Raw genomic sequence first — 23872 nt, forward strand, 5'->3', positions numbered from 1 at the left:
TGGCCTTGTAACACTAACCAAAACGGCTTCGCTGTTGTGGTACTGCGAACGGCTGAAAGCAAGGGGAAACTACAGCTGTAATTTTTCCTGAGGGCATGCAGCTTTACTGTATGGTTATATGTTGATGGTGTCCTCTTGGGTAAAATAGTCCGCCATTCGAATCTCCGGGCGGGGTCTAATCAGGAGGATGTCGTTATCAGGAGAAAGAAAACTGGCATTCTACGGATCAGATCGTAGAATGTCAGATCCGTTAATTGGGCAGGTAGGTTAGAAAATTTAAAAAGGGAAATGGATAGGTTAAAGTTGGATATAGTGGGAATTAGTGAAGTTCGATGGCAGGAGGAACAACACTTCTGGGCAGGTGAATACAGGGTTATAAATACAAACTCAAATATGGGTAATGCAGGAGTAGGTTCAATAATGAATAAAAAAAATAGGAGTGCGGGTAACCTACTACCAACAGCATAGTAAACGCATTATTGTGGCCAAGATAGACACGAAGCCCATGCCTACTACAGTAGTACAAGTTTATGTGCCAACTAGCTCTGCAGATGACGAAGAAATTGATGAAATGTATGATGAGATAAAAGAAATTATTCAGGTAGTGAAGGTAGACGAAAATTTAATAGTCATGGGTGACTGTAATTTGACAGTAGGAAAAGGGAGAGAAGGAAACATAATAGGTGAATATAGATTGGGGCTAAGAAATGAAAGAGGAAGCCGTCTGGTAGAATTTTGCACAGAGCATAATTTAATCATAGCTAACACTTGTTACAAGAATCATAAAAGGAGGTTGTATACATGGATGAATCCTGGAGATACTAAAAGGTATCAGATAGATTATATAATGGTAAGACAGAGATTTAGGAACCAGGTTTTAAATTGTAGGACATTTCCAGGGGTGGATGTGAACTCTGACCACAATCTATTGGTTATGAACTGTAGATTAAAACTGAAGAAATTACAAAAAGTTGGGAATTTAAGGAGATGGGACCTGGATAAACTGACTAAACCAGAGGTTGTACAGAGTTTCAGGGAGAGCGTAAGGGAACAATTGACAGGAATGGGGGAAAGAAATACAGTAGAAGAAGAATGGGTAGCTTTGAGGGATGAAGTAGTGAATGCAGTAGAGGATGGAGTAGGTAAAAAGACGAGGGCTAGTAGAAATCCTTGGGTAACAGAAGAAATATTGAATTTAATTGATGAAAGGAGAAAATATAAAAATGCAGTAAATGAAGCAGGCAAAAAGGAATACAAACGTCTCAAAAATGAGATCAACAGGAAGTGCAAAATGGCTAATCAGGGATGGCTAGAGGACAAATGTAAGGATGCAGAGGCTTATCTCACTAGAGGTAAGATAGATACAGCCTACAGGAAAATTAGAGACCTTTGGAGAAAACAGAGCCACTTGTATGAATATCAAGAGCTCAGATGGAAACCCAGTTCTAAGCAAAGAAGGGAAAGCAGAAAGGTGGAAGGAGTATATAGAGGGTCTATACAAGGGCGATGTACTTCAGGACAATATTATGGAAATGGAAGAGGATGTAGATGAAGATGAAATAGGAGATATGATATTGCGTGAAGAATTTGACAGAGCACTGAAAGATCTGAGTCGAAACAAGGCCCCGAGAGTAGACAACATTCCATTGGAACTACTGATGGCCTTTGGAGAGCCAGTCCTGACAAAACTCTACCATCTGGTGAGCAAGATGTATGAAACAGGCGAAATACCCTCAGACTTCAAGAAGAATATGATAATTCCAATCCCAAAGAAAGCAGGTGTTGACAGATGTGAAAATTACCGAACAATCAGTTTAATAAGTCACAGATGCAAAATACTAAACCAAATTCTTTACAGACTACTGGAAAAACTGGTAGAAGCCGACCTTGCGGAAGATCAGTTTGTATTCCGTAGAAATATCGGAACACGTGAGGCAATACTGACCCTACGACTTATCTTAGAAGCTAGATTAAGGAAAGGCAAACCTACATTTCTAGCATTTGTAGACTTAGAGAAAGCTTTTGACAATGTTGACTGGAATACTCTCTTTCAAATTCTAAAGGTGGCAGGGATAAAATACGGGGAGCGAAAGGCTGTTTACAATTTGTACAGAAACCAGATGGCAGTTATGAGTCGAGGGACATGAAAGGGAAGCAGTGGTTGGGAAGGGAGTGGGACAGGGTTGTAGCCTCTCCCCGATGTTATTCAATCTGTATATTGAACAAGCAGTGAAGGAAACAAAAGAAAATTTTGGAGTAGGTATTAAAATCCAGGGAGAAGAAATAAAAGCTCTGAGGTTCGCCAATGACATTGTAATTCTGTCAGAGACAGCAAAGGACTTGGAAGAGCAGTTGAACGGGATGGTCAGTGTCTTGAAAGGAGGATATAAGACGAACATCATCAAAAGCAAAACGAGGAAAATGGAATGTAGTCGAACTAAGTCGGGTGATGCTGAGGGAATTAGATTAGGAAATTAGACACTTAAAGTGGTAAAGGAGTTTTGCTATTTGGGGAGCAAAATAACTGATGATGGGCGAAGTAGAGAGGATATAAAATGTAGACTGGCAATGGCAAGGAAAGAGTTTCTGAAGAAAAGAAATTTAACATCGAGTATAGATTTGTCAGGAAGTCGTTTCTGAAAACATTTGTATGGAGTGTAGCCATGTATGGAAGTGAAACATGGACAATTAATAGTTTAGACAAGAAGAGAATAGAAGCTTTTGAAATGTGGCGCTACAGAAGATTGTGGAAGATTAGGTGGGTAGATCACGTAACTAATGAGGAGGTATTGAATAGGATTGGGGAGAAGAGAAGTTTGTGGCACAACTTGACTAGAAGAAGGGATAGGTTGGTAGGACATGTCCTGATGCAACAAGGGATCACAAATTTAGCATTGGAGGGCAGCGTGGAGGGTAAAAATCGTAGAGGGAGACCAAGAGATGAATATACTAAGCAGATTCAGAAGGATGTAGGTTGCAGTAGGTACTGGGAGATGAAGGAGCTTGCACAGGATAGATTAGCATGGAGAGCTGCATCAAACCAGTCTCGGGACTGAGGATCACAAAAACAACTGCTTCAGAATTTTAAAGATGTTGTTCTAGTCAGTATTGTCAAATGTTAACTCTGCAAATGCTATAAACATACATTTGACTTTACTTAATCTATCTTCTAAGAGAAGTTGTAGGGTCAGTATTGCCCCATGTGTTCCTACATTTCCCTGGAATCCAAACTGATCTTCCCCGAGGTCAGCTTCTACCAGTTTTTCCATTCTTTTTCTTCTTCTTCTGTAAAGTATTCATATTAGTATTTTGCAGCCATGACTTATGAAACTTCTAGTTAGACATTGTTCACCTATGTCAGTACCTGCTTTATTTGGAACTGGAATTTTTCATTCTTCTACCAGCCAGGTTCCTCTTTCATTCCTTTACCCCAAGTCCATATTTGCCTACTGCTTTTCCTTTTCCTTCTCCTACTATCGAATTACAGTCCTCCATCACAATTGAATTTTTGTCTCCCTTGACTGATTGAATAACCCTCTTGTCTAGTCATACATTTCTTCAGATTCTTTGTCTGCAGAGCTGATTGGCGTATAAATATGTGGGTCAATCCAAGTGAAGTGATCCATTAAAAATTAGGTTAGTTACTCGGCCATTTTAAAAAATACTGTTTTTTTTTGTGTGATTACCCTATAATTGAGAAGTTCAAAACAGTTTTTAAAAAGATTTTACAGTGCACCAGTACTGAATTTGGTGGCCGTTGTTACTTGTTAGCACACAACATTTTTGAATTAGGAGACATTATTGATAATTTGAATATTTATGTATTGGATTAGGTTACAGCATTGCAATTGACGTGATTGTTTTAAGCAAAGCCTCCTCTGCAAAATTGTTTATTACCTAAAATACCCTAAATTCAAAAATAGACAGTCAAAAGACCTCCAAAGTTTGGTATAGAAAATTTAGAAAAGATTCTTTTTTTAAACTCTAAAATAAGTCAAGGTGTGATTTATCAGAGAGGTTTTTTCCCCTCTAGTTACATATCATAAACTACTAGCCTTACATAGAGCAAGATCAATGACAAATATTTCCTTAATTTTTTTATAGATTTTGAAATTAATTTTTTTTTTTAAGTTTGGGCCAGTTATGTCTGGTGGGACTGAATATAAAACTTTGATTTTTCCACAGTTTGTATGCCTATAAAGTACTATATAAACAGAAATACAGAAGAGTCCGATTCCACCTGTCTGCTTTGACCCATGACATCACAAATATGGCGGAAACGACCATACACTAAGACTCCAATACGGCACCTATGACATCATTACGTAAACATGACCACAAACACGAAAATACATTGAAAAACCAACACACACATTCCACAGAAAACCTAATGAAACTCATGGGACAAGCGTGGTAATTTGGGGATTTTTGGGTGGGAACAAAGTAAATATAAACAAATTTAGACACACGCCACCATACCAAACCACAAAACTCCCCAAATTCCACTAAACACAACATCCTCTGGAATCAGACACTTCCCTTGACATATGTAGCTCAACAGCAGCTCTCGATCCCACAGAATGGGAATTGAACACATCCTTTGACGTATGTAGCTCAACATCAGGCCCCAACCCCACAAATAACACTTCCCTTGACCTATATAGGTTAACAGCAGCTCCTGATCCCACAAATTGAAATCGAACGTTTCCCTTAACCTATGTAGGTCAACAGAAACTACAGATACCAAATCATGAAACCCAAAACTACAACCATGTCCACATTCATCACTAGGCCTACCTCAAAAACACAGCAAACCATCAAAATTGGAATGGAACACTTCCCTTGACCTGTTATCCGTATGGAATCTCCACATACAGCCATCCCTGGCCCGAGACGCCGGAACTTAAGTAAGCCTTATTTCTTCATGACATACTGAACACTTCACGACTTCGTTCAAAAAACAGTTGAAGAAATTTTGTTAGAGGCAACGCACTGTCCCCCATCATTGCCGACAACCAAAAACTGTTGACCTTGTCAGTCATATCCATACCTGCCAAAGACATAAAAAAAGCAATTTACCAAAATTCACACACGACGAACAGTAAAAAACTACAATAACGTCGAAATGACAACTCTTGGTAGAGCACTTGTCTGCGAAAGGCAAGGGTCCCGAGTTCGAGTCTCGGTCCGGCGCACAGTTTTAATCTGCCAGAAAGTTTCATATCAGTGCACACTCTGCTACAGAGTGAAAATCTCATTCTTGCTAGATGTAATCAATTATTATTGCAGTTAAGGTACTGAATTACATGCAAAAACTTTAAAAATTGCTGAACTAAACATTTATGTTATCTTGACGTATTTAAAAATAAATATTTCCAGGTAACATACATTCGAGATGCGATGCTTCTTAATCCTAGTGGTGACTGTTAAGAACACTTATTCCTTCAGACATCTTTTGTGATATACAATAAGACCTCCCAGTTGCTGTTTCAAGTTCAAGCACTGAAAGCTTCCTCAATAAGTTTTTCATTGGTATTCAGACATTGTCACTAGTAGATTTCTTGAATGACATTCTTGGGTCAACAGTATGGTAAAAATGCACAAAAGTCATTATTTTCTAAACTTATTCTTTCAGCCTGTGCAAGCCACCATTGCCTATTATACATACATGCCACTATGTCATACAGTGTTAAAGAAAGACATGTAATTTTACTGACTCAGTGATCCTTGTAAATTTATGTTTCTGGTGGTGCATAGCATTGATGTAAGTTCTCTGCAGTGCCAAGGAATTTGTGGAATTGCCTTGTTCTTGACCTGTGATGTAAGGGTGTTGTGTGTGACGTTATGACGACGCGGAGTTTAGTGTGTGTGTGTGTGTGTGTGTGTGTGTGTGTGTGGGGCGTGTTTCTAAATGTCGTCGTGTTGTGGTTTGTTGTGCTGTCTGGTGGTATGTTCAGGTTTTTCATTTGTGTGGTGTAATGGGCTCAGTTTGCTTTTGCTCGTTATCCAGAATTGTTAGTGTCGGCTGTGTTTGTAGTGGAATTCGTTTCAGTGAGTTAACGATTTTGTGTGAAGGTTAATTTAGTGTTGTTCACTGTACGTCATGTGATAATTTTAGTAAAATTAATCGGTTTTTGTTCAGGAATGGATATGACGGATAAAATTAAGTGTGCAGGTCAAGGGAAATGTTCGATCCCAATGTGTGGCTGTGGATGTTGGCACTGGTACTGGGAGATGCTTTTGGGCTATATAGGCCAAGGGAAGTGTTTGATCCTAATTTATAGGATTGGGAGCTGCTGTTGAGCTATATAGGCCAAGGGAAGTGTCTGATTCCAGATGATAGTGTTTAGTGGTATGTGGGGAGTTTTGTGATGTCGGTTTTTTCGTCTTTTTGTGTGGTTTTGTATGGGGGTGGGTGTCTAAATTTGTTTATATTTAGTTTGCCCCTCGCCCAAAAACTTACCATTTCTTGCGCTTGTACCATTAGTGTCATTAGGTTTTTGTGGAAAGTGTGTGTGTTTGTTTTTCAATGTATTTTTGTCCTCAATGTGTATGTAACAACTTTATATGCGCCATATTGGAATCATGGTTTATGGTCATTTCCGCCATATTTGTGACGTCATGGGTCAAAGCAGACGGGTGGGATTGGACGCTTCCGTTTTGCATTGTTTCTTCACTTATACCTATTCCTTTCTTCTTTCCTAAAGCTGGTTGAATGCCTTGCTCTTTCACTAATTTTCTGGTTAGTCTAACCAAATCATCAGAAACATTTGAACTAGTGAACTGTTTTCTCTCTTGACCATGAGTTAAGCAGCAAATTTAAAATTTTACCTTTATTCTCTTTAGGTGTCACTGAACACTTACTTCATAATTTCTCGATTTAGCTCAAATATTCGGTGTTGAATGATTATTTAAGTGGTTTTTTTTTCTTTTTCTTTTTTAGAAATGCTGTTTGTATCTGCATTATTAAAGCGTGATTCTGTCTTTTCTAATGTTGCCTGAAATTTGTTGTCCCTTGCTTTCAGTAGCTGTGTGTTTGGTTCTGCTACTCAATTTTCTTATTTTCGAAGCAGAAGATACCTTTAAATTAGAACAAGAAAAATCCAATTTGCCAATAGCTTCCTCATTACGAATATAAATGCCATTAAGAATGTGTGGTTCTGTTCTGGATCATGATAAATATTTTTGAGTAACAATTTGGGCACAGTGAATTTCCAAGAATCACATTAAGTTTCACTGTGAAGCTGTTTTACTTGCACTTACCAAGAACAAATGTTCGAGTTTTATTTCCCTCAAACCTTTAATAACTGGTTTTTAATGAATTTTGATTGGAGAGCATTTGATTTATCCAAACTGCAATTGTACTTCAGAGCACATTTTTTCCATGGTACAAACTGAATGTACAGTCAGATGCCAAACTTGATGAGTGCGTCAGTCAGAGAGGCCCTCCAGTCAGCAGCAGTGGCCTAAATACAAATACATGTCGAAAGGGCATTGGTGGTGTGTTGCTTGTTGATGTCTCTCTGGCCTCTCTCATGATATTGCGTGCTTTATCTAGCTCCTACTATCAATCTTTGCACTACATCTTTGCTGAGTGGTATGCTGATGACAGCTTATACCAGCACATTCCTCATCCCTCAACCCCCACCCCCAAAAAAAATTCCGCATTGTTTTCGTATAGGGAAGATGCGAATGACAATGAGGAAGGAGGCAGAACGCTAGACGTAGAGACTGGAGGATGGTGTACTCCCAACCGTACCCAACCATCTGGCTTGTGAGGCAACAGGAGCATCCTCCGGGTAACTGCTGCCAGGGTACCCACCCATCCAGGCCTGAAGGCATGTCCTGGGACGATGACAAGGGCACATCATCCATCTGCTCCTCCTGGGGTGACCTGGTGGCACCAGTGAGTGACTGTGAAGGCTGTGTGGCCCTGTGAAGCCCTGAATCTGGGAGAAGAAAAGCAGCAGAATCATGCATGGGCAAATGGCAAGCTTGAATTTGGCTTCAAACTGTCGGGACCTCAATCACACCTCTCTCCCAGTGCCCACAGTTGCCATAAATCCTGAAAAGAAAAATATTGCATGGGGCAAAGCTATACTTGCAGGCCATAGGCGGCACCAGATGCTGCAGTGGTGTAGTAAGTGAAGCAGTGTCTGATGGCAGCGACCATGCAGAAGTTCTGCCGTGATGGTCCATGGGTGGGAGTGGTAGGAGGCGAGAAAGAGTTGTAGCGTCTGTTCCTGTGTGTGAGTAGTGCAAGGCTTGGCCATCTGTTGTTTAAAAGTGCGTATGGCGCATTTTTCCTCTCCGTTGGACTGGGGTGAAACAGAGCACTTCTTAGATGAAAAATGCCATTTCACTCTCAGGACTTCTAAGAATCACATGGGATGAACTGTGGTCTGTTGTCCGACACAAGTACTTCTGTCAAACCTTCTATGCAAAGTATGGAGGACAACACTACGTGTCGTGGTATAGCTCCACAGGGCGAGGTAGCGGATAAGTGTCAGCTACTGGCTGTGTGTTTGACTGTAGACTTGAGGTCAACACACATGTGAATGCTACCAGAAAACATAGGCAACACAGCTAGAGGACTTGCCCAACGATTAGCTTGAATGGAGGCATAGTCCGTGTCAGTTAAGGCAGGCTAGGGAAAAAATCTTACCTTCATAGTCTCGGATGTTCTTGAATTTAGCATATGTTAAAATGAAGGACTGAGCAAGGAACACAATTTTTTTGTGTGTTTTCTCCAAAAAAATATTCTACTCAGACATAATAGCCCTCCAAAAATGACACTGCACATACCATTTTGAAGATTCGAATTTTGGAAAATTTTGTAAAATGCTGTATCTCTGGAACAGTTGTAGATTTTTTTTTATTTGAAAGATTACAAAGAAATCCTCTATTTGGACTTGTCAGTTCTGAACTTTTATATAAATCTATGGATTTTTTTTTTTCAAAATGCCAATCCATAAAATATTTTGATTTGAATTTTTATTTTTTAAGTTGATTGGTACCATATAGGTCTACATTACCTGATAAGGAGAGCTTCCACTTTTATGTTGAACAGATTTTATAAAAAATTGAAATTTTTGCCATACATAAAACCTTGTTTTATTACCACATTATCACACAACAGGCTCATAAAAATCAAAACCTAACATTATTTAACGTAATTTTTGTTTTGAAAGATGAGTAAGAGGCTCATTTTTCAAGCATTTTAAATGGTTCCAAAATGTATGTGAAAGGTCCAAAGACTTAAAGGTTTCGATTTATACAACTTCTGTGCACTCTATTTTTGTACTGCATTAACCAGTCAATGAACTAAAAATGTGTTCCGCTGGTTAACTATCTTCCTTTGATGTAGAGTGATGCCTTCCTGTTGAACCAATAGGAACTGGAGCACTTCCAATCTTCAAAACATTGTGAAGAGGAAGTGAGCACTGATGGTGTTGTTGCTGTCCTTCAGCTGGAAACCTATATCCAGCAGCTGGTCCATTTGGTAGCATAAAGATCACTACAATTTCATTTAACTCATAGCTGGTGTCTATAATCTCTGTAATCCACCAATCAGTCATACACACATGCCACAAACGTTTCCCTTTTCAGGTTGTGAATCTGAATATTATCCTGCTGTTTCTGAGGTGTTGGCTGAACAAACAAAATTTCTTCTTTCTTGCTCTTTAAAGTGCGTCCAATAAGAGTTCGCCCACCACTTTGAGTCCAAAAACGTTTCTACTGAATTCCTAGTTGTTTGTTTGGACCATTTTTCTTTTTTTTTCTGTTCATGGAATTCTTCGATTTCCTCTTTGGACAAAAGAATGAGGGCTGTGGATGTGTAAGATTTCACAACTCTTGTAAATTCTTCAGCATTCTGAATCGCAGCTGTATTTGGTCTGGAAAGATTGTTATGTAGCATGGTGCTTCAGCAGGCCTCCTAAACCACCACAAGGCCCCTTCTCATGACCAGTAACACTGTATAGCCAGCCAGTTGGCACAAGTGACTTACTCAATTCAAACAGCTGGGAACTATTTTTAAGATGACTAGGAGCATCATCAGAAGTAATGATGATCTTCTCTGCCCCTGTTTGCAGTTGAAGAATTTTGCGCATTACTAGCAAAGCATGTGCTGAGTCATGTCCTGTGTCAACACTTATAACTGCAACACTTGTGGTCTTGTTTTGAAAATGTCACTCCTGTAAACATTGAAATCGGGTCATTACTCCAATGATACCCTTGTACTTCTTGTAGGAGAATTACAGATCAGTTTTCAGTAAAATCACAGTAAAGGTATTAAACATAGTTCTTTGTCCTGTTCACACTCTTTCACTTCGGCTATGTGTTGTTGCTGCAATTTCTTCAGATGCTGGCGTATTACTGATTTCACTGACCATTTATCAAGTTCATCAATGAAACTGTCAAAGGCAATTACTCTGTTAACCTCCCATGTTGCATATGTAATTTCTGCAGAATTATCTATAAGTCTTCCACGCCAAGTGCCCGTAAAGGCAGTCCTCCCTTTCCAGGGCAGTCATGATGTTCTTGAAACAAACAAGTCTCTTACTTTACGTCACAGACTACTAATGACTTCACACGCCCAAACGAGGTGTCATATGTCACATGCTCCAGTAAGTTCTTCAGTTACCACACAAAGTTCAAAATTCACGCAGTAAACAGAGAAACGTACACCCACGTAGGTCGTAGTGCATAATATTTTGATCTTACAATATGTGAAGTTTTATAGTTACTCTTACAAATTGGGAAAGTTTATTTAATACTGCGAGTCACTTTCACAACTTTTTGACCGTCAATTGTTACAGTTATAGTGTCTTTTTTGTTGGCACTCTGGCAAGAACAGTTCCATTTATTTGACAGATAAAATGACTGCAGTATTTGAACTTAAGCTACTTCCAAGGATAACCATAATAGGGATCTGGTCTTCCAAAGACTCCTTTTACAGACATCACATTTCTTTATTTGTGTACCATGTACTTTGATACTGATGGAATGTGGTTCAAAATTGTTTTCTTTGAAAATGTCTCTGGAATAATAATTAAAACTTGCACCTTTTCACTGTAGGATGCACAGTATTCAACAGCTGAATTGATATTTGTGAAAAATTCTGGGCAAGAGGTGCCAGAGTGCTTGGGTTAATTTTCTTCTAGAACTTCTACTTCGAAGAGTGTGGTCAGTTTTGCTGTAGTGTATTCATCCATAACTTTAGTAATATCTCTGTGCTTTCTTGATGCATAGAGCTTATAACTTGACTTCACTGACCAGTTTCTTAACAGGACTAACACCTACCTCTGTAGTTGACTGATTCAGGGTATTTAATTCTTCCTCTATGATGCAAAATCTGCATCATCTGCACGATGGGAGGCTTCACCTTGTTCAGATACTATCACTGTTGTTATTCTGTCAAAACATTTAGAACACAAAAAGTTGTCACTGGAAACATCTTCACTTTGAAACAGAGTCTTCAAATGAGAACACTTATTCCTAACAAGAACAAAGTCTGTTTTTTTGTTTGTCTTATATATCACTCTTTTATGGATACGCAAATAGTCAGCACATTTCACTCTCCTGTGGCCCCAGTCAGAAAACATTTCAAACAGTTCTTTTCCCGAAAAACACACTGCAACTGTGTCAACTAGCAGATTCCTCACGAAATCACAGAACTTGCTGGATGTCTCAGATTTCTTAGAAGCCTCTTCACTATACAATTAGCACTGAACAACAATAATACAGAAACCTGCAATGAACAGCGTTACACAGAAAGTGATAAGAAATAACCGCAACAAAGACTCTAGAAATAAACATTGTAACAAAGAAATTAGTAAGAAACAACTTCAGTGAAGGGATATATACTCTTGAAAGTTAAAGGAAATTCAAAATGTGACGGTAAAAGAACTTTGACAGATATGTCCAAATGGAGGATGCCATTGTAATCATAAATAAATTATCTTTCAAATAAAAAAAATCTAAACAAAATAACTAGAACTGTTACAGAGATACAGCATTTAATTTTTTTTTCTGAGATTCACATCTTCGAAATGGTGTTTGCAGTGTCATCTTCAGAGGCTTGTATCTTGGAGCAGGAATTTTTTGGAGAAAACAAAAAATACGTGTTTCTTTCGTGCTCCTGAATTTTTACATACATTAACTTCAATAACATCCAAGACAATGAAGGTAACTCCCCTGCCTGAGGTGATGCTAGGTAAACCAAAGGTTTAAAAGTGAAATAAAACAGAATGTCGTTGCATTAATTATTTATTTTGGTTAAAAGTAAAAGAAGAAAATCAGTCAACTCTATTAAAATAGGTTACTTAAATAAACATCTTCAGTCAGAACTAATGTCCATCTGCTTGTCATTAGCGTCACAAGAGAAACGCACAATGTTCTGATGAAAGAGCGTCTTGCAGACATTGTTTCCACAATTGTTGCACAATTTCGTCGTCCTGACATTTTTGTTTCGTCCACAAATGTGATGTGTTCCAGGTTTAGGTTAGTCATGAACTGGGCCTCCTTTTCTGAACTTTTCAAGAAACATTTGTATATCTTTCAGAAAGTTCGTTAATTTCGCTCTTTGGAGAAACCTGCCATCTGTCTTTATTGTGTGGATTATTGTGGCTAAAGATGAAGATAAAATTTATTCCTGCGATATCAAGATGTCGATAGAACAGTGCCAGCGGCTATCTCCTGGTTATTCTGGCTGTTGTATTGGTGCATGCATCCGCTCCACAGTATCCACTCCTCCCTTGGTTCTGTTATAGTCCAAATTTACTGCTGATTTCCCACTTTTGATGTAAATTTCAACTGTATCATGCATCGTAGAGAGGAGGATCACAACTTTGTTTTTTTAGTGACTAAACATAAACTGTGCTGAAAGCTATTGAGTGTTGATTTGCTTTCAATTATGTTACTAGCCTGAAATTCAGGTGGAATTTCCTTTTTTCCCCAAAGTGCCAATGGTGGCCAACTTACCTAGTAGATTCTGAGCTAGAATACAACTGGTGTAATAGTTATCAGTCGCAACAGTCCTGTTCATGCCCTCAGTGGGAGTTAACAGTCTTTCGACAACGTCGTCGGGTTTATTTCATTTTAGATATGGCCCAGTGCACTGTTTGCCACAGTACACTTCGAAATTGAGGATGTAAAATGTTTTTGCGTCACTAAGGGCATATATTTTGATACAATACTTCGCAGGCTTATTTGGAATGTGTTGTACAAACCCACAATGGCCTCTAAAAGCCTACAGCATTTCATCAATTGCCACAAATTCACTGACATAATAGTAAGCAATACAGCTTTTTGCAAATTCTTGGTGAAACTCATGAAGAGGAGCCAGTTTATCTGTAGACCTATGTTCAATTCTTGTTTCAATATTGTCCAACCTAATTGCTCTAAGAAGAAAACAGAGATGTTTATAACTGAAAAGTGATTGTAAGATAGACATGCAAGCACCATCAGATGTCCACAGTTCACTGCAGTTTGCATGATGTCCTTTCTTTATACCAATCAAAAAAGTGCACCAAAAAGAGCATGCATTTCTTCTGCAGAAGTGTCTTCGCAATTGCAAGCTCTAGACTAATTGGTGTCACTACAGCTTTTCCCAATCCATCTGTTGGTATGAGCTACGATGTCTATCTTGTTTTTAGTGATAAAAAGATAAAATGCATCTGAAGGTGTAAGTGCGTTTCTGGCAATCTCTTTTGGGCCCGACAAAGCTCTGATAATGTTTTTACCACTTGTTTTCCCTGAAATTAGGGGCTGACTAATCCAAAGAGTTTCACCGTCTTTTCAAATATAAAATGTATAGTTACCTTCCATAACATCATATGACGCTGTTTCTGACTGTCCCTCCCAGGGGGCCCACAACTCTTTTGTGGATACATGTGTGTGGAGCACGGGTCCCCAAGCTGGTGCAGTCCTCCTTCCTTTCCGGGCTGCCCTACCCCCCTTCCCCTTCCCTCCTTGTCCCCAGTCCTTCTCCCACTCCCTTACCTCCCCTTCACACTCCCTCTTCTTGGGAGTAATGTATCAAGCCTTCGTCCGGAGACGTATGTTTCAAAATTCCAGGATCCTGTTTCCTTTGTTTTTCTCCATCCTCACGCTTTCTTCCTCTATTGGTCTTTCCCTATGTTCATCTTCTCCTTGCTTTCATACCCTTACTTCTATCTCTGCCTCATCCTCCTTGCCCTATTCTCCTAGTCTTTTTTCTCATGTCTTATTCTCCGCTTTGGCGTTTGAGATTCTCTCTCTCTCTCTCTCTCTCTCTCTCTCTCTCTCTCTCTCTCTCTCTCTCTCTCTCTCCCCCCCCCCTCCCCCTCTCTCCTCTTTCCTCCCTGTGCATGTCTGAAGGCCGACCCACTGTGATGTTTGTGGATTCCTGGTCACAGCAGTCTGACAGGAAACGAGGCTACTGACGCTGCCGCCAAGGCTGCAGTCCTCGTACTTTGGCCCAGTAGTCTTTCCATTCCCTTTGATGATGTTTGTGGGGGGGGGGGGGGGGGGGGCTGTTTGTCAGGTGGTGTCACTTTGGCATTACCTCTGGTCCTCCATTCATGGAAACAAGCTCTGGGGAATTAAACCTCTCTCAATGGCTTGGACAACCTTCTCTCATCTTTCTTGCCAGGAGATCATTTTAGATAGATTGAATATTGGGCACTGTCTCTTTAGCTGTTGTCATATGTTAAGTGGTGCTCCCCCATCACTTAGTGCTCATTGCCCACAATCTTTGACGGTTTGCCATTTTGTGGTGGACTGCCTATTTTTCACCATTTAACATTTTCATTTATGTTTGCCGTCTGAATTATCACCGTTATAGCGAAAGACGCGCAGGCTGTCGGCCGCGTGTTACTTTTTATCTGTTGTATCAATATGGAAAAGCACATTTAATCGTTAGTTCAGGACCTCTGTTTCTGTCGTATTTTACGGAATTTTATCCAAGTCCCTGTTTTTAGCTGTCTTCCCTTCCTTCAGTGGGGCTTAACATTTAGTCATTTTTAACTCCTTTCTTCCTTTATGTTCTACAGTTTTGACATGGGCACATGTAACCATAGTTGTTTTTGTGCTGGAAAAAAATTCCAAGATGTTTCCCCTCCATCTACTGAAAGGGGTTCTGCCCCTCTTACAGATCCACACATTTGTTTGTCATCTGAACAAATATCCCTCTGTTGGGGTTGCACCTACGGTATATGACAATATGTATCACTGAGGCGTGCAAGCCATCCTGCCAGGTCTGCAGTTCACTGGAGAATACAAAATCCTAGTGGTAATATACTTAACCGCAGCATAGCTCAACCTCCAGGGTAGCTGGGAAGAAGACAGTTTGGTTGCAAATTGCCAAAACAGTATTGAAGATTTCAGTTAATATGTGATTAAAAGTATTCTTCTTTGAAGATTCAGGGGTACTTTCTACAAATGCAGGCTGTTTTGTGTCATATAAAAAATGTTGGAAACATTATAGTTCAGAGATAATTTCAATGTCTGTATTTCATTACTGTAATACCTCCTCCTTGCTTTGAATAATCAATGTTACTTGTCCTAGTCTTTAGTGTCTGGCATTGGTATACTGTAGCAGACTAATCCCATATCTCACTATGTTGAGCTCTGTGAGCTTTCAACTAGTCCATATCGTGCAGAATGATTTTGTTTTAACTATAGGTCCTACACATTTTCATTATTGTACGTTCTTCCACTGATAGCAGCAGTTTCTAGATCTAATATTTGGTGAAAGATTTTGACTGCTCCCAACCCTCTCTCACCTCACACTTAAACTGTCTCAATTTTGCATTTTTTGTTTCAGGTTTTTGGGAATTGCTGCAGCTGCTTCAGAGTTATAATGAGTGTAAGTGCCACCTAATTAGAAAGACTGACCTTCAATAATAAGATACATTATTATGTATCACTTGCAGTGTTCTTTGTGTGTAGATTTTTAGATATATATTTACATACCATTAAATAGTGATTTTCAATGGAAAGAAAACACATTATTTTCCACACACTGTCTGTGAGCTACGGTTCTCTAGACCTCAGAGTCCATCCTGAGGATTTTGGAATGGGAGTGCCAGTCTTTACTGTCAAGTAATGGTATAGTGTTGTTGTAGCCAATGGTGAATTCTCTGTGTCATTTCATTTTGCATTATTGTGCCTGTACACATGCAAGGTTGGTTTGATTTCTCCAAAAATTTTAAGTGTTTATTAGTGCTTTGTGTACAGATTGAGTAACATAGAGGTTACTACAAAACTAGGTTATTCTTTTTTCAACTATATCCTCCCTTTCATTTCATTTGACTCTTAGAAATGCAGCCAAGCTTCTGTTGAAACTGAAGATCATGTATTGCTCCCTGTATTTTATTCATGACATCTTAGAATTCTAAAGAGCATATTTCAGTTAACACTGTCACTGTTTGTTTTTAAATGTGGTTATGTGGATTTTCATTTCTTCTGATTTTTGTAGCCAAGTCATAGGGTAGCGCTGCTTTGTGCATATTTATGATTCTCTGGAACTCAATCTGATCTTTTCTTTGGTCAGCTTCTCCAGATAGTTTCAAGTTTCTGTAGATAATTTGTGTTAGTATTTTACTATCTTTATAAACTGATGAGATCTGTAGTACTCACACCTGTTAGTACATGGTTTATTTGTTTTGGGATTATTACACTCTTATAGAAGCTTCATATATTGCATGCAGCAGCTGTAACACTTCTCTCATGGTTCTGTGTCTCAAAAATTGTAGTTGGGTGTTGTGAACTCTTATTGGTTGCCTTTTTTCATCTGGGATCTTAATGAGCTATGTGAAATTCTTCTTGCATCAGCATCAGCATCTCGTGTTTCTCTACTTCCTTTTCCTTTCAAAGTTATTGCCTTAAATGTTCTTTCTTTTGTGTAACCATTCTGCACATTCATTCCACTTTTCAGCCTTCCCTTCTTTGCTTGGTGTTGGCGTGCTGCCTGATCTCTTGATATCCATACTAATGTTTCTGTTTCCTGTGAAGGATTTGTTAATTTTACTATAAGGCCGTGTCCTACACGAGTGATAGAAGCGAGCGACAGCGAGTGACTTCTGGATACACGACATTCCAGTGACAAGCAGCAACATGAGGTGAAAACCTTGAGTGTCGTGCTACAAGATGGCTGCTTAGAGCCAACTAGCTGTTTCTATAATATGGTGTCCTTAACCTGTAGAATACTGTAGGTGGAGAGTAATGCTACAGAATTATTTTTACTTAAGAAAATAAAGCGAAAAGTAATGCTGTGCCTGAAATTTACAAAGGGAGGAATCTCCATGGAGAATTTCATAAGTATCGTCAACTACGAAGATCACCAGACAAGTTCTTCGAATGAATACACGTGAATGAGCATAGAAGTAATCGACTATCTCATGAATAAATTAAATGCGAATGGTTTTTTACACGTCAAGAACTTTAACAGCCAATAAATGCGGAGGAATGAGTATTACATGACTAACTATGCTGAATCCAAATATAAGTACACAGAGTGGTATGAACGATCAGGAGCTAGCTGTGGTTCAGCGGTAGAGTGATTGGTACATAATTTTTGTGTGAAGAAAAGTTCTGGGGTTCAATTCCGGGCCGTTCATGTAGTTTTACTGACTCAGTTACAATTCTGTATACTAAGTTTCATATATACTGTTTACACTGCATTGCTAAGTACATTTTTAAGGTCTTACCAAAGAACTTCATCTTTACACCTAACCCAGTATATCACACACATTCAGTTGATAATAAATTACAATGAACCATGAAATTTTACAGATATTTGACGTTGCAAATGTAAGTCATCAAGAGTCAGTGTTAGGCCAAGCGTTTTGTTACTCTAAATAGTCTGTAAAAGTAAAGCTTACAAAATTTTTGAAAAGAAAGTCAAATGTTTTGTAGATTGATTTGTCTAAAAGTATGAATTGAAAAATATTAGGGAAGCATTTGGTGGACCTCATTTTCTGTTCATGATTTCGAGCATCTTTCAAAGGCACGTAGAACGTTTCTCTGATCTACTTATTTCTTTTACACAAATCATTTCATAAAATATTTGACTGATTTCTTCCATTTTTGAAATTCAAGTTTTATTCAGGAAGCATGATCTTACTGATTCCTCGTTTGCCTTCCTAACATACTTGATTTGAAGGAAGCCTTTTTGTCATTTAAATGCCACACCAATGTATCTTTTTATGTGCAAAATAGCTAGGTCGTGAACATATGACATTTTTTACACTTCATTTACAGCATCTTTTCGTGAAATATTTAAATTTTTCCTCAGCTTATTAAGTTTTTGTTCATTACCCTGATTGCTTTCAAGTAGTTAAATATTTTCATGCAAAACTAGACCTCATGCTGGTCATTTTACCTGTTTCTCTACCTTTGTTTGGCTATGAAAATTTGAACAAAACCTCATGGTGTAAGCTATAGGGAGTATTGTTTTCGCTCTGCTCACGCGTTTACAAAAATGTATCAACTGTTAATCATATGACAAAATAGTCCTTTCTGCGTGCTCTCATTTTCAAAATTCGTGTTTCGATATCTTGAACCTTTTATGAGATACGGCAATTTTTATGATCACTTGATTCCTGAAGCGCAGAAAAGGTTCGGACGCGCCGCGTGAGACCCGTCCACAGATATAACAACCAATATCTCAAGAATGAAAAGGGATATTATTCCGGTCTCAACTTGAAATACAGTTTAGATATATTGGTTACATTTCGTATGCAATAATGTATGGCCTTAAATAAACTATACAGAAGGTCTACACAATGTGATTTTCCTCTGCAAGTTCTTAAAAGTTTCGTTCAGCCGTGTACTCAATTTTGTGCTGCATGAATGATGAATAATGAAAACAAATTCTGACCTTTATTATTGAAGGATATCAAGCTATAGGTTGCGGAAGAATCAAATTTTTTCACTGAATATTTTTCTTAAAATCGGATGTTAAGTAATTCATAGCTGCCATCACGTCTGCTCCACTGCTTTGCCAAGAAGACACATGGCTATCGCTCTGTGTCGTGCGTGCTGCAGCGCCAAGATTCCAACATGTTTTAATTCAAACGTCGCCAGTTGCAGCAGGAGACAGGCAGCGACACAGATGCTGGACACAGATGCTGCTCATGTAGGACATCTCCGTAACTAAACCTGTGGTTGTGTTTTGTCGCCTGAAGCTGTCGTGCACTGGCACTCGCTTCTGTCGCTCACATAGGACACGGCCTAAGTGCCGTCTACTTTTCCAGTAGTCATTTGTGTTTCTGCATCTTCGCATTTCTCCTCTAGCCATTCCTGCTCCCCATTTTATATGATCTGTCAGCCTCATTTTCATATAAATATTTTTCCATTTTTCTGCTTCATGTTGTACCTTTTTCTGTATTTTAGTTTCATTAGGTACATTTGGTATCTCCTGTGTTATTCAGGAATTTCTTCTGGACCTCGTCTTTTTGCTAGATTTTCCTCCATTGCTTTTACTGTTTTATCACTTGAAGCAACAAATTCATTTTCTATTTTATTCCTTTCTCCTGTTATTTTGGTTAGTTGTTGCATAATGATCTCTCTGCAGGAAACTCTGGTTATTTCAACCTATCCAATACCCATCTGCTTCTACTCTTTTGCAATTTATTCAGCTCTGCATTTCATAACAAATTATGATTAGAGGTCACATTTGCCCCTGGAAACATTGGTTTGCAATAGGTTTCTAAATATCTCTTGCCTTTATTTAATCTGTTTGAAACCTTCCGTGTCTTCGGGTCTCTTTCCCATATACAAAATTCTTTTGTGATTCCAAACTGTTTGCAGTGATTAAATAATGTTCTGTGCAAAATCTACATGCTGCTTCCACTTTGGTCCTGTGCTCTCCTCCTGTAGTCCTTGTTATTGTACATGTCTTCTTTTCCTTTTCCCATTATTGAACTGTGATCACCACCACAATTACATGATCAGATCTCAGTGTAGTGTAAATTTTCATTTACCTTGTCAAGCATTTTGTACTGTGATGGATCATGGCTTTGTCTCTAACCTGCCTGAAGTAATCCACATGTGTTATTCACAGTGGTTCTCTTACATACTTATTTCTTTATTCATTGTTAGAATTACTTCTGCATTACCACACATTGCCACCTGACCAGAAATTCTGTTCTTCTGCTGCTGCACCCACTAATTCTCACTGTATATGACTTAAAACTATCAATTTCTTTTAAGTTTTCTAACTCACCTACACAATTAAGGGATCTAGCATTGGAACTTCACTCCTTAGAGAGCTAGAATTTGTGTTTTTCTGATAACAAAATCTTCCTGAGTAATCCCCGCCCATGGATTAGATTGTTGGGACCTGTTTTAGCTGTGGGATATTTTAGATGAGAGGGATGCCCTCATTATTAAAATGTACAAGCCCTTCAGAAATTTAATGACTTTAGTTAACCCTTGTTTTACTCTATCACACAGTACCTAAATATTAAGGCCCTAATAATTGTGAGAGAGATCTTTGTGTGTCTTTGGTAACTGAATAGTGGGGGGTGGGTTTGTGATCCAGTAGAAATTAGACTACTCATTCTCCGTTGGTAGTAAAAATTTTCAGCATTTGTGTATATGGTTAATGAATCATTCTGAGCACCACTCTCCTCAGTTATATAAATATCTGCATTCTTGTCATGGGGTTAGGTTTGATAGTTACTTTATTTCCGAAGTGCTTTTTTTATCTGGGCTATTCTGTGTGCTACCTTCAGCTCTCACATTCAGCCTTAATTTTAGTCTCTCCGCAGCATAGTTACAATCTGTGCGACTTTAATTACTAGCTATTAGTAGATCTACGAAACTCAAGTGAATGTATTGACAGGAATAAGTTGATGGTTAGGTGTCATTGTTGCATTTGGGACTAGTCCAGTTAAGGTCCACCTTTTGCCATTAATACCTAGGTATTCTGTCACAAAATGAATTACGGTGACTTCTGGGAGGGGCCTCTTTAAAAAAGACCTAGCTAGTTACTGATAAACCAGTTCCTTGTCCTTTTTTTAATTAAAGCTGAGTTGTGCAGTATTAAACTGTGGTGTCTCTTTCTTTCTTTATTTAGTTTCGCTGTAACATTTAGTTTGATGTAGTTGCTATTGTTATTTTTTAAATTGATATTTTCTTTTATCATATCAAGCAAGTCCAGTTCATTATTAGAGAATATCTAAAAGCTTTCTGTGTTAATGTTGTCAATGCATTGCATGATGGTTATCCAGTATTGCAATAAGTGAACAGTGTCAGTTCTGGTTCCTTCTCTCTCCAACTAAGAGGTAAAGTTTGTGAAACAATACTCACGTGCATGTAACAGAGCACCAATCAAAATTCAGTGTCAGCTCTGTCCAAGTAGACCTCTTTGGTTAAACATCTCCCCAATGACAACTTCATGGAATGGATCTGGCAGCACTTTGTGGAGAGACCAGTTCTTCACACTAATGAAACTATCATCACACTAATGAAACTATCTTAGCAGAAGACTCAGACGGAGACCAAATGAGGTTTGGATATTCCGATCTGTAAAATTTTTCTAGTAAATCCGTAAATTAAAAGCAAGAAATGTAACCGTTATTGCAAGTTCAGAAGTAAATGGAAGCAATTGTAGGCGTAATGGTTGCTGCTTGATTGCTGAATCAAGTTGGGAGAGAGAACAGCTATTTATTTTTATTTATCTACATCTACATGATTACTCTGCTATTCACAATAAAGTGCTTGGCAGAGGGTTCAATGAACCACCTTCAAGCTGTCTCTCTACCATTCCACTCTTCAGCTAGAAAACGAGCACTTAAATTTTTCTGTGTGAGCCCTGATTTCTCGTACATTATTGTCATGATCATTTTTCCCTGTGTAGGTGGATGCCAACAGAATGTTTTCACAATCGGAGAAGAAAACTGGTGTTTGAAATTTCATGAGAAAATCCCGTCGCAACGAAAAAGGCCTTTGTTTTAATGATTGTCACTCCAATTCATGCATCATGTCGGTGGCACTATCTTCCTTATTTCGCGATAATACAAAACGAGCTGCCCTTCTTTGTACTTTTCGATGTCATCCGTCAGTCCCACCTGATGCGGATTCCCCACAGCACAGCAGTATTCCAGAATAGGGTGGACAGCGGACTTAGATCTGTTACACCTTCTAAGTGTTCTGCCAATGAATCATAGTCTTTGGTTTGCTCTACCCACAAAATTATCTATGTGATTGTTCCAATTTAGTGGATTTCTTTATTACTCATGTGAATAACTTCACACTTTTCTTTATTTGGGGTTAATTGCCACTTTTTGCGCCATACATATATTGTATCTAAATCCTTTTGCAATTAGTTTTGGTCATCTGATGACTTTACAAGACGGTAAATGACATCATCATCTGCAGACAATCTAATAGGGCTACTCGGATTGTCTCCTATATCATTAATAAAGATCAGGAACAATACCCGACCTATAACGTTTCCCTGGGAATGCCGGCTATTAATATTTCCTTCTTGAATAGTTTAAGAGCATTGCTAACTCCATATAAGAGTGATAGAAATCCTGAACATTTCTTATTTCATAAAAATTTTTGTTCCAGGATGCTGAACAACTTAGGGAGGCTGGCTGATTTGGTACAATGATTGAAAGTGTTTCACGGCGTGCATTTAGTGGATCAAGTGGCACATACAATGTGCGAGCTTCGGAGCTGGCTCGTGATAGGCGCCTCAAGACCCTTAGTGCTACAGTGGTATTTCTGGATGATACTCAACATTGTTTCCAAATTGAGGTATTTATTTTTGGTGTTGTTCTTGTAAATAGTTGTTTAGCCAATTACTAGCCAATTTTCAGTCTTTGCACCACTGTACTGGTCTAGTACATAAGATTATACAGGGTGTTTCAAAAAGGTACGGCCAAACTTTCAGGAAATATTACTCACACACAAATAAAGAAAAGATGTTATATGGACATGTGTCCGGAAACGCTTAATTTCCATGTTAGAGCTCATTTTAGTTTCGTCAGTATGTACTCTACTTCTTCCAATTCACCGCCAGTTGGCCCAATTGAAGGAAGGTAATGTTGACTTCGGTGTTTGTGTTGACATGCGACTCATTGCCCTACAGGACTAACATCAAGCACATCAGTACATAGCATCAACAGGTTAGTGTTCATCACGAACGTAGTTTTGCATTCAGTGCAATGTTTACAAATGTGGAGTTGGCATATGCCCATTTGTTGTATGAATTAGCATGGGGCAATAGCTGTGGCGCAGTACCTTTGTATCGAGACAGATTTCAAGAACGAAGGTGTTCTGACAGGAAGACATTCAAAGTAATTGAACATTCCAGCCTATGACTTGCGACTGGGGAAGACCTGGAACGAAGAGGACACCTGCAATGGACGAGGCAATTCTTCGTGCAGTTGACGATAACTCTAATGTCAGCGTCAGAGAAGTTGCTGCTGCACAAGGTAACGTTGAGCACGTCACTGTATGGAGAGAGCTACGGGAGAACCAGTTGTTTCCATACCATGTACAGCGTGTGCAGGCACTATCAGCAGCTGATTGGCCTCCACGGGTACACTTCTGCGAATGGTTCATCCAACAATGTGTCAATCCTCATTTCAGTGCAAATGTTCTCTCTACGGATGAGGCTTCATTCCAACGTGATCAAATTGTAAATTTTCACAATCAACATGTGTGGGCTGACGAGAATCCGCACACAATTGTGCAATCATGTCATCAACACAGATTTTCTGTGAACGTTTGGGCAGGCATTGTTGGTGTTGTCTTGATTGGGCCTCATGTTCTTCCACCTACGCTCAATGGAGCATGTTATCATGATTTCATACGGGATACTCTACGTGTGGTGCTAGAACATGTGCCTTTATAAGTACGAAACAACATG

The 23872-nt window shown here is 38.9% G+C and overlaps 1 protein-coding gene across 5 annotated transcripts in view; it reads left to right on the top strand.

The window, feature by feature from the left end:
* Positions 1 to 23872, top strand: part of LOC126356243 (tyrosine-protein phosphatase non-receptor type 4) — a 172249-nt gene that overhangs the window by 3884 nt on the left and 144493 nt on the right. For all 5 annotated transcript variants that reach the window (XM_050007069.1, XM_050007073.1, XM_050007070.1 and 2 more), the window contains exons 2-3: positions 15809 to 15850; positions 22567 to 22755. In XM_050007069.1, coding sequence (XP_049863026.1) covers positions 22606 to 22755 — 150 coding nt within the window. In that variant the 5' untranslated portion in view covers positions 15809 to 15850; positions 22567 to 22605. The remainder of the gene's footprint in view (positions 1 to 15808; positions 15851 to 22566; positions 22756 to 23872) is intronic.

This window comes from Schistocerca gregaria, chromosome 3 (genome assembly GCF_023897955.1).
Source record: "Schistocerca gregaria isolate iqSchGreg1 chromosome 3, iqSchGreg1.2, whole genome shotgun sequence".
Taxonomy (NCBI): domain Eukaryota; kingdom Metazoa; phylum Arthropoda; class Insecta; order Orthoptera; family Acrididae; genus Schistocerca; species Schistocerca gregaria.